General features: G+C 34.7%; 1 protein-coding gene across 1 annotated transcript; it reads left to right on the forward strand.

The window, feature by feature from the left end:
* The first annotated feature begins 283 nt into the window (after nt 1-283).
* Nucleotides 284-2843, forward strand: LOC106780553 (uncharacterized protein At4g08330, chloroplastic). The gene is made up of 2 exons (XM_014668857.2): nt 284-632; nt 2268-2843. Exons 1-2 carry the CDS (start codon nt 544-546, stop codon nt 2662-2664), a joined length of 486 nt encoding a protein of 161 aa, XP_014524343.1. The 5' UTR covers nt 284-543; the 3' UTR covers nt 2665-2843.
* Nucleotides 2844-12253: the final 9410 nt, after the last annotated feature.

A 12253-nucleotide genomic window follows, 5' to 3' on the forward strand; every position in this document is an offset into this window, starting at 1 on the left:
ATCACTAGTATATGTAATTTTTATATTTTTATATATTTTTTTGTTTGTGATTAGAATTTTACTGTTGCAATATAGAAAACATTTTCGTTTGGAGTAAAATATTTCTCTTCTAGCCGTTCTATAGAGTCCTAAAGCCATAAACAATAAAGCACAGTACGAAACGCTAGGCACACACAACAGATCAATCCTTTAACTTATCCCACGCGGTTGAAAAAACAAAATCAACTTACACAGTAATAAATAACTAATATTTTAAAAATAATAATAATAAGAAATTAAAACTTCCAAATCCATTTTCATTCACTCAAGCTTCGTCTCCGTCTTCGTCATCATCTTCTTCTTCGTCTTTCATTCCCTGACAAAACGTTACCGTATCGATCGCGTTCGGTTGGTTTGGTTAATAAGCTCCAAATTCTCCGTAGCACGCTGCTCACCGAACGAAACCAAATTTCCAACAATTGGCTTCTCTTTCGCTGGCCCCTCGCCGCCACGGTGGCTCTTCTGCATTCCGCCTCCACCGCCGCCGGGAAACTCTGAGAGGTGATGGATGATTCCGTATTCAAGCGAGACGTTCACTTTAACCGAACTTACTCCTACCAATCTTGCTCCTCTCAAAGAGATGTCCGTTATAGGTTCGCTTTCTAACTCGTCGTCTTCGCACTTTCTTTAAATTCGTTAATTCTCTTTTTAGGGTAAATTTTCTTTTTGGTGAATCGCAATCGAATTGTTTGGGAAATAGTTCTGCACCGTCGATCGTGATGTGTATTTTATTTGTTATTATATTATTTTAATTTGTAAAATTTCATTTTTAATTTTTATCCCATGTAGTGTGATCATTATAGTAGCTTGTTTATAAGGGACATTTTCATTCAATTAATTTCAAGAGGAGAATTCAGATTGGTGATAGAGGATTAAATTGGGTACTCTCAGTCACTTTCACGAGTAGGATTTACATGATCATTGTAGAGAGATTGAGAGTTACTCAGTCTTTTTCCTCTTCTCAAGAAAAAAGACATTTCTATTTTGTTTTCTTCCATATTAAGCAAAGTTTTAAAAACGGTATGTGATTGCAAGGTTTTGAGGCTTCTGGGAACGCGATTTTGGCTACATTTGGTGCAATTGTCTATTATCTTTTATAATATTAAGGATTGTGACCATACTGAAACTATAATTTTAAATCTGAATTGTTAGATTTTCTGCATCTACTAAGAAATTCAGCTTGAATAGTAGTGCTCATGACATATTACTCTTGAAAGTGGTTGGAATTAGACTTGTTTGCTTGTGTCTCTATTATCAAGTTTTGCTTTCTTGTGGACTGTTTTGATAATTGTATATGTTAAGCGTTTAAGATCGTATTTGATTGAAATGGATGATCTGCTTTACATGGGAAGGAATGGGTTGCTTGCTCTCAATCTCGTGAAATATTGATTAGCTTTTGTAAAGTTGTGTGAGTAATAAATTAACATTGAGCACTTTGAAATAGAAAAGAAAAGAAAAAAAAAAGGCTGTATTTTTTATGCTTTGTTATATTATATGAATACTACTAACGTGTGTTAGGTATGTAGCATATGCTTGATTCCTCTTTAAACGTGTTCTTTTATATGGAAAAAATCCGTGTTCTGAGAGTTAAATTTATCATGCTGTGAATGTTCCTAGCTCAAGAAATATTGGTTCTAGAGCAGACAAAAATAATGAAGTTTGAATGATGAAAAATGATTGTAATGTGATTTTTGTGGAACATATGTTTATAAAGAGTGATAAGAACTTGAGCGATGTTTAAAACATGATTATATTTCCACGATCGGCTTACTCAAGTTCTGGTAAACACTTAGATTGCCAATCACTGCAATGGAACACCTTAAATAGAAAAGGAGTTGGTTAGCTTCCACTTTTGTATGTTCTAAGTATTTTTAGTCATTTGTTAAATTTCTTTACACTTTTTCCAAGTCTTGATTGATGGGTGTCTGTTGGATTGTTTAGATGGCATGTAAGGGCAGTAGTTCGAGCATGCAAAAGTTCCAGTCCCGTTTCCTTTAGTTGTAAGCAAACGGTAGTCTTATTGGATGCAAATACGTACATTTTTAACATGATTAGTTGTGATGACAATCTTGTATTCTTCGAAATGTATTCTTAACTTGGTCATTGTAATTGTTGAAGTCACATTAAAGACCAAGCTTAATATTGCGGACGATTTATACCTGCTATTAATCTGGGTTGTTTATTTTTGTTGTTAAAATTACAATACCTTTTCGTTATATATTTGGCAGCTGTGGTACTTGTGGTTATGAATTGAATCTATCCTCCTCTAACCGAAACACCTCATCCATCGGATCAAAATATGGGAAGTCCATAAAGCGAGGTATTATATCATTCTTCAATATTGATCTTAGCAGATTTACCCAGGTTGATGAAATTCAGTGTGTGCCGCATTTTGATAAGCACTCATGGGGTTTGTTTCGCCGAAGAACCAAGCTTCTTTGTCGCAAGTGTGGCAACCATATTGGAAACGCATACAATGGCTACACTACATCCTTTCCTCTTGTGTCAGACGAAGCAGAATCATCTCCTAGCTCCAAAGTGGTCAGTCATACAAAATATGACATTCGCATTCGAGCCTTGCAGCCCTCATCTTCTGAAGGAACTGGAACCCCTGTGTTTGCTTGAAATACCTGGTATAAAATAACAGTACTTCCTACACAATCTAATCCGGTGAAAGGGAGGTTAGAATTTCATTAATTAATACATGCAGATGGTGTGGCAAAGTGTTTGTGCTTTCCCTGATGAAAATGGGACTCATAACCTTATGAAAGTGTGAGTTGTAAGAATTAAATTAAATTAAATTATTCCATGTGTGAGATTTTATGAAGTTCAATAAATTGTCAAAACTTACAAGGTAAAAAATATTATATTACTGGGGGAAAAACAGAAAGTACGGGGAAAAGTAAATAAAAAATCTAATTTTACATCAATTGTTTGGTTAAGGGATGCTTCTTAACATCAGATTTGCCTTTTGTGATATTGATTTTATTGACAATGAATAATAGTTAGTTATGAATGTTGATAGCACATGCAAGCCTTTAGACCGGGGAATACGAATAGAAGTGTCAATATACATTACTTGTGACAAGAGTTACAGATAAACTAGTAGAGTCTTAAAATGTTAGTCTAACATGGATAAGAACAATCTTATGCGCATGTTTTGTTCGAATGTTTAGCTTTAGTATTTGCCTTTTGTTTTTGTTCTTTTGGGAAAAAGAGGTGGCAAGTGGGGTTGTTTTGAAATCTCATACCCCAATATGTCAAGCAATGTTCAATTTTCGTTTGATCAAACGCTTCTATTTGTACCTTCTAATACAATTTTAATTAAGAATTAAAATAATCTGACGTTGATATTTAACAATCACTAATGTCCCTATGGTCAGTCCTTTTTAGTGATTATAATGTTTTGTGCTTGATAATGTTTATCTTGTGATTCTTAAGCAGCAATGCGGCTTTCATATTGTGAGATTAACAAGGTCCTGGGTTTTCCCTTTTTCAACTTCATTTGTAAATTATTCTCCTTTTTGTTTGTTCATGATAATATGGACTCTTAATCAAATCATTATCTTAAGTATGATCTTACGTATATGTTTTAAAATATCATAAATAAAAAAATAGTAAACTAAAAAAGCCTAAAACATGCTACTACTTGCAGATGGTTGTCTTTCTCCTAATTATCCCTCACACTCCACCTTGAGCACTGCCTAGAATTTACCAAACCTTAGCTAAATTAAATAGCAACCTTATTGTCTTGTGTTCATGAATGGTTTAAGAAAATGATGGTCCCATTAGTTTTCTCATAAATAGTTTAGGTATACTGATGGAATTTGTTCTTCGTGTCAAGTTTGCTTAGCAAAAATGAATGTTTACTTGGATAAGATAAAATTACCATGTGATCAAGATTATATCACACTTTGTTTGCGTGTATGAAAAAAAAAAGGCAGGAGAGAAATGAAAACTTAAGGTTTGCTGCTTTGAGAAAAACAACATAGAACTAGAAATTAGTTTAGGAGAAAGAATACGGAAACATTTTATCTTTATATAATAATAAATAATGTATACTTATGATGTATGTCATTGTTAGCCCTATTCCTATGGGATGCTTGTGATCAACGACGGAAATAGGAAAATGATAGTTGGGGCCAAAATTCAATATATATAAAAAATCCAAATTTATAATCATAGACATCGAAAGTATTACATTTTTTAAGGATAAAAAATTATAAACCGTAATCACCAACTTTACATGTCACTTGAAATTTTAATGATTTCACGTCACCAACTTTACATGTCACTTGAAATTTTAATGATTTCACGTAATAAAATGGTTCATGTGTTAATTATTTAGCTTTACAAAGAAAGTATTGATATTATCTTGTAAAGCTAAAAAGAATTAAATCAATTATGTTATTCTCTAAATTATCTTTTAGGAAAATAGTATTCAGTATTAATCGAAGAATAATTTGTTTCTATTTCAGCAAATGCTACCACTCATAAAAGAATGTAATATCTAAAATTTAGAATCTGAAAAAAATATTTATATATTTGAGATATCCATAGTATATTGTAAAAGAAAAAATATTAGAAAATAAAATTGATATTATTGGGGAATCTTCAATGTAGATTTACAGATAGGTAGTGAAATCTTAATAGTGACTTAAATGTTCTTGAAATTATTTGTTGTTTGAAGGGGGGAAATTGACTTGCAAAAGATTGTTCAAGAAGTCAATAAGAAAATTTAGGATCTATAAATATGATTATGAGATATTAAGTGAGTATTAAGTGAATATTTTTTGGAGAATATTAATTGCTTTTATAGGATCAACATGAGTTGTGGGCTCATGTTTCTATTAGAATAATACTTAACTCAAATATATAATAACATAGTAGTTAATACTAACAAAATGATACCTCATCATGATTAATAACCATGATATCAAACTATTGAGATTATTTATGATATGTGGATATTGTCCGCCTAATAGAAGTAGGTTTGGACTGTTCCAAAGTTGAGAGGCTTAATGAGCCTTGTTGGGTCATGTTCTGTAATATGTCTATTGGACTAAAAAGGAACATAAGCTTGGGAGTTTGGTTTGGGCTACATGATCATGTTTGATCTCTTAGTCGGGCCTTGGCCGATTTATATAGTGTTTTTTTATTGACCATTCAACGAAGCTTGTTGTGCATTGGTCCTTTGGTCGAGCTTCGCAAGGGAATTGACCCTCTAGCAAGCTTATTTTTGGATTGGCCCTTTGGTTAAGCTTCATAGGTAGATTGGCCCTTTGGTCGAGCTTCTCAGGTGGATTAGTCCTCCAGTCGAGCTCGTTAGAAAGCCGCTATGTAAAAATAGTCCTTCCAACTTGACTTGTAGACTTTAGGAAAGCTTTATGCCAAACAATCAGCTTTGGCAAGCTCTGTTAGGTAGTGTAGATTTTAATTAGTCTATGCTTAATGCTGTCAACTTTAGGTAGTCTTTACTTAGTGTTGTTGACTTTAGGTAGGCTTTGTTTTGATGTTGTCGGCTTTAGACGAGCTTCGATATGATGTTTTCAACTTCAAGAAAGCTCCACTTTGGCATTGCCAACTTCGTGTAGGTTTCACTTTGATGTTGTCATCTTCAAGCTGGTTTCATTTTGATGTTGTTGTCTTCGGACAGGCTTTGCTTTGGCGCTGCTGACTTTGGGCAAGTTTCACTTCGACGTTGCCGTCTTCAGACAGATGTCACTTTGATACAGTTAAAAATAGTATGGCTTAGTTTCTCACACCAAGAGGGGGGGGGGGTGAATTGGTGAAACACAAAATCAGAGTCTTTTTCAAATCTTTTCCGCAAAGTTGATGCCTTTAAAAATTTTCTTGAAAAGCAAGGAAAAAGATTTTTAAGTGCAGCAGAATAAAGTTGACTAAGTACAAAATAAAGTCAACTTGAATGTAAAAGTGTAAGGTTCAGATAAATCAAATGCTGATTTTTATACTGGTTCGTCCAACCTGCCTATATCTAGTGTCCTTCCAATCACAGGAAGCAAATGCACTATAATGATCAAGATGTTTATAGCGACAACACATCAAAAATATAAAACACCTCTATAACCCTTTAATCAAAATATAGGCATATAACAACAAAGACTAGCAGCAAGAATCCCCTCTCCTGCTGTCTTCAACCCTTTGAGCAACCCCTCAAAGTCAAGAACGCAACACGTCCTTCTTCTTGTAATCACAACAGTTCAACACGCCAATCTTCAAAAGATTTAGAATCCCGATCATAAAGCAGACACCTCAAAGTGCAGATCGATCAGACTGTCAAAGCACACAATTCTTGCTCTTCAAGAAACCACAAAAGATGAACACCATGGTCTTCTTTCTAATTCTTGGAGCTTTTCCCACATTCTGTAAGAGATCACTAATCTGAAAGAAATCACACAAATCGTTAGAATCACAAAACTTCTTACAGAATTCAAATTCGCATCTATTTATAGTTTTTCACAATTCTGACGCTCTCAAGTCGACTTAGCTACTAATGCAGTCGAATGTAACATGACAGTTATAACATTTAGTAGCAGTCAAAGCAAATAATTGATTTCACAATTAATGCAGTTGATTTTCATTTAATGCTTGGTCAACCAAATTTAAAATATGATCGTTAGATATGTTAAGCATTAACAAAATTTCAAAACATAACAAACTTAGTTGAATGGCTTGCGCACATAGTCGACTTTGTAACAGTGTAATACATAGTTTGGAAAAACTTTCTCTTCAAAAATTCTCACAACACACTTTAAAAAATTTTGTGCAAAGACACAAGTTTTAATCGACTTACTTCATAATGAAGTCGACTTAAAACTGTTGTTTTGCCACACAATTAAAGTTCAACAAAAGTGCATGTGGTTTTTTTTTTTTCCAAATCTTTTGTCATGCATTCACATATAAAATCTCATATATAACATAGTGAATTGCAATGATCATCATAGAAACAACACAAACATGTTCTCATATAATCATAATCATGAAAGCAATGAACATGTAACACCAAATACACATGTGTTATTAATTATGTGTTGTCATCATAAAAAACTAGAAGCTCTAAGATTGTAGGTTTTGCTAAACCAATGCTCCCCCTATCAACAATCTCAACAGATACTGCTGACTTCAAGTAGGCTTTGCTTTGGCACTGCTGACTTTGAGCAGGTTTCACTTTGATGTTGTAATCTTTGAGTTGGTTTCATTTTGATGCTCTCATCTTCGGGAAAGCTTCATTTTAGCATTGCCTACTTTAGGTAGATTTCACGATCCTGTCGTCTTTGGACAGGCTTCACTTTGATACTGCTGACTTCATTCTTCCTCCTATTTTTCATCCCTTGAGTCTTCTTCGTGCTATTCTTCAAGCATTTTTTGCATTATTATTCGAGTTTTATCCTTGTGTTTCTCGTCTTCTCTTTTGACGCTCTTCGAGTGAAGGCGGTCAAGGTGAAAATGGCAATTTGGTCGGCTTGTGTACTAAATTCGGTTGATAGTTGTGTCTTCTCTTTTGAGGCTCTATGAGTGAAGGCGGCCAAGGTGTAGATGTAACATGGTTGACTTGTGTACTAAAGTAATCGAGAGTTGTCGAACAAAGACCTGAAATTGTTACAAAGTTCCAGTTGTGTTTTTCAGGTTTCCTAGCCTTAAGGTTCATATTACTTGTTTGCGTTGAAGAGAGTGTCAACTTCCTGACTAGCGAACTAGCGGTGTATGTCGAGAGTTTGGAGAAAGAGTCATGTCGCCTTCTTTATTCTCAGTTTGGACTCAGAGTAGCAAACAACTCACGTACTTTTGTATTGGATTGTTGATTTGCTCTTGCTTTTGAATTCGGGCATTGTCACACCAAGTTGTTATTTGTTCCTGTACTCTGATTGAGTTACCCATATGCTAGAGTGCTAAGTTGCTTCTATACTCAATCACTAGAAATCATGAACTACTTTTTGTTCTCGGGGATTGGATGCTGAGTTGCTCCTATACTCGGGTGCTAAATTTCTTTTTGTGCTCGAACACTGGGATGTCAAGTTGTTCCTATACTAGGGCAGTAGCATATCGAGCTTCTCTCATACTCAAGTACTAAGATGCCAAGCTTATTTTCTCGCAGTCTAATGCTTTCAGTTGTCTGATTTTACTTAAATAGCTCGGTGTTTCTTCTATTTTATTTTGAGTGACTTAATGCCTTGCCTCGTTTTGAGGGCCGTTATTTTATTGCACTACAACCAACATCTAGATCCATCCTATCTTGTTAACAGATTCTCCTTTTCTTTGCCAATAAGTCTTTCATAAACTTGGCATAGGTAGGAATTTGCTCCATAATTTTAGTGAATGGAATGTTGATATGTAGCTTGTAACACCCCTTTCAAGATGTTACTTGTAATTTGTAAATAACCAATTAACTTGAATAAAACATAAACTCTAATACCATCACGTAGCAGTGAAATTTAACAAAACCTTATTTGTTCAACATAAAGTAATCTTAAAACCAAACCAAACAACAAAGTTATAAAGATTTTAACTTATTACAACTTAAAAAAAATTTTCCAAATTTTTTCCAAAATCTTGCAAAAGTTCCCCAACGCATCTCCTCATAGTCATGTGTCTCCAACAAAATCTATACCAACGTCTACTTTCGTATAAAAACAAGAGTTATACAATCATTGCAACATATACAAACATGTAAGGGTGAGCTAATCAGAAACAACCCATGATAATATACCAATCATATTAGCCACCTACCCAATTCAAACCAACAATTTCAATCCATAAACCATAACCACATTCATAAGAATAACCAATTTATATTACCATAATGTAATAACCAATCAGTATGTATTTTTCATGTAACTTGCAGTCACCTTGCCTGCTCACCAAAACCTTACGGTCAAGCATGTTTCCCCTACTTTCCAAAAGAATTATGAGAGCATTGTCTGCTCACCAAAGCCTTACGGTTAGAGCACTATACTTAGCTCAACCCAAAGCCTTATAGGCAAAATAAAGCTTCTTCTTTCCCTTGCTTTTCAAAAAACTTATGAGTAAAAACTTTGTATGCTCACTAAAGCCTTATGGTCAAAGCATTGTACTCAGCTTAAGCCATAGGCTTATGGGAAAAAGAAACAAAGTTTCCCCTTTTCCCCTGCTCACCAAAGCCTTATGGGCGAAAATGAACCAACTTCGACTTACAGTTACAAGAGAAGACATACACACAACCAAATAATCCTATACTCAACATTTAAAACATCAAATAATACAACATCAATTATCTACGCCAAATACTACATAAACCAGAAAAATACTCTAATCCACCAAGCAACACAACAAACGAAAACTGAAAACTGTATTAATAATACAATAATCAACAACAAAAAATTTCACCAATAATAAAATATATAGCAAACAGAATTACTATTGTTTAGCCAAAGATGAAAATAGCTTGACCAACGATTAAAACAGCTCGGCCAACAACGACAACAACTCAGCCAACAACAAAAATAGTTCAGCCAAGAACGAAAACAACTTGGCCAACAACGAAAGCAACTTAACCAATAAGGTAAACAACTCGACCTAGTTCTGAAACCTTTCGGTTGAGGTCTAAAACCTTCCAACTGAGGTCTAACATGGTTCGGTCCAAAAGCTAACACATCTTGACCCAAAATCTAACACATCCAGGTTAAGAATCTATGCAGTCAACCAATCATAACACAGGTCAGTCAAAACTAACCCCACTCGGTCAAAACTAACAACACAAAAAAGACTAACATAGTTCGATTCAAATTAAAATATCTTAGTTTCAACTTAAAATAGCTCAGTTTCAACTTACAGTTCGATTCAACCTAAAACAGCCCAATTTAACCTAAAATAGCTCGGTCCAAAGTCCTAAACAACTCAACCCCAATTTTTTTGTTTAACTAACAATTATGCACAGTTGCCTACATAATTCACCATATATCTCGTCCACATTTTAGAATTTTTCCATACCTATGTAAACCCATAACTCGACGACTATGGATACCAGGAGTGGTGAAACTCAATTAGTTAGGGTAACAGGGGTTATTAGTTGGCTAGGGATACTGGGAGTGATGAGAATACTTAGTTGTAATCTTGTTGAAGATTATAGTGAAACCCTTTAAGGTGTTAGAGGAGACTAGACGTAGCTCGATGGAGTGAACCAGTATAAAATCGACTATGTGCTTATTGCTTTGTTCTCTTCAATGTTTCTCTTACAAAACCTGTATTTGCACTTACTTTTGATATAAATGCTTCCTCCGTTAAACAATTTGTTATTGAAAAGGAAGTTTTATTAAAACGCTGCAGTATAAATATTTTAACAATTGTAAAGCACTTGAAAAGATTTTACTATTTCCCAAAGTTGAGCAACTAACTATTTGCGTAAAGTCTTTAAATCCTCGACTAAAGTGATATTACATTGTTTGTGAAAATTTTTCCATTAAAACTATTCAACCTCCCCCCCCCCTTCTAGTGTTTTCCAAGTGCTTTATAACAAACAATTGTTGTATGATTATTATATACGATCCTCGTATGGGGAATTAAGAAATTGGCTCATCACACTTACTACAAAGGAAATGTAAGGATGAGTAACTGTAAGATGATTCAATTTTCTAACTAATCTTAAATATTGCTCAAGATATGAAATAGGCTCCACCTGATTTAGTATGATTTTGATATTAGGATCCATAGGTGTGTCAACAAATTTTGAATTCATAAACCTAGTTTCCTCCAAAATGTCCAATGCATACTTTCTTTGAGATATAACAATACCATCGTTGGATTGTGTTACCTCAATAAGCAAGAAATATATGAGTTTGCCAATATTTTTGGTTTAAAAATGGTGAAAAAGATGTTTCATTTGGGAGATGTCACGGTGGTCACTGCCTTTAAGAAAATTGTCATCAACATACTCTATGAAATAGACACATCCATCACTTGAGTGACGGTAAAAGGCCAAATGATCTGCCTCACTTCAAGTCATTCCAAATTGTTGAACAACGTTGCTAAATTTTTCAAATTAGGTCCTAATACACTAGTTTAGGCCATATAAAGATTTGGGAAGATAACATACTACTCCAAAAGACTCCCCTTGAGAAAAAAATCCAAAAGGTTGCTCCACATAAATCTCTTCCTGCAAAAATCTCTATTGAGGAAAATATTTTTGACATCCAATTGATAAATAGGTTGAAGGGCAATCATGGATATAAATAAACGAACCAAATTCGACCCAAATATTTATCTGTATCTAATGATAAACCTCCTAGCCATGGTCAAGTGCATACATTAGGATGAGGGGGGTTACTCCCTGTACCTCCCCAATTCCAACCCCCACCCCCCCAATTTTTTTGGATTCTTTTTTAAATACAAAATAACCTTTTTAAATTTTTTAATTTTACCTTTTTACCCCTATTTACTAAAGTTAACCTACCCTACCTCTTTTACACTCTGCTTCAGTCAAACACGCACAGACCCAAACATTCCCTCTCCTTCGTATTCCCACCCGCACCAAACCTTTCATTTTCAAAACGCTCTTTGCAACTCTCACTCTTTGCAACTCTCACTCTCCCAGTCCTCCTCTGAACTTTCTGTTGCTTTGTGCGGTCTGGTGGTTTTGGTGTGCGGTGGGTGGTGGTGCGGTGACTGTGTGGCGGTCCGGCGCGGTGCGGAGAGGTGGTAGACGTTGGTTTCGTTTGCGGGTGTGTTGGTCGGTGCAGTTGCCGGTGTGTGCGGCGGCGCGGAGGGTGCTGGTGCGGCGGGTGTTGCGGCAATGTGGGGCGGTGGTTCTTGCTTCGTTCGTTTCGGACAGGTTAGTTTCTTTTCGTTTGTTGTATTTTTTTTTAAATGTATGTAATGTGTAGGATTGGGTAGCTTTGTCTATTGTTGATATCTAATTGGTATGTTTATTGAGGTTTCCGTGGTCTGTTGCTGTTGAGTTCTTTCATTTGTGTGCTCTGTGTGGTGTGTATTGATGAAGAAGACGTTCAGGCACTGAAACGGATGTCGATATCCGTCGACGGATGTCGACATCCGTTTCCTATTTTTATGTTTTCAGCTTATTTTATAAGTAATTATATATATAGATCTTCAAATATACATTATTAAAATACGTTAAAAATATATTTAAAAATAATACATCAAAACATATAAATTCCATTATTAAAATATCTGAAAATTAATATAAAAAGTAAACTAATAA

Source organism: Vigna radiata, unplaced genomic scaffold (genome assembly GCF_000741045.1).
Source record: "Vigna radiata var. radiata cultivar VC1973A unplaced genomic scaffold, Vradiata_ver6 scaffold_390, whole genome shotgun sequence".
Lineage (NCBI taxonomy): Eukaryota > Viridiplantae > Streptophyta > Magnoliopsida > Fabales > Fabaceae > Vigna > Vigna radiata.

Coding starts and splice junctions, on each gene's coding strand:
- LOC106780553 (XM_014668857.2), top strand. CDS start 544: ATGGATGATTCCGTATTCAAGCGAGACGTTCACTTTAACCGAACTTAC. Junction 633..2,267: donor CAAAGAGATGTCCGTTATAG/GTTCGCTTTCTA, acceptor TATATTTGGCAG/CTGTGGTACTTGTGGTTATG.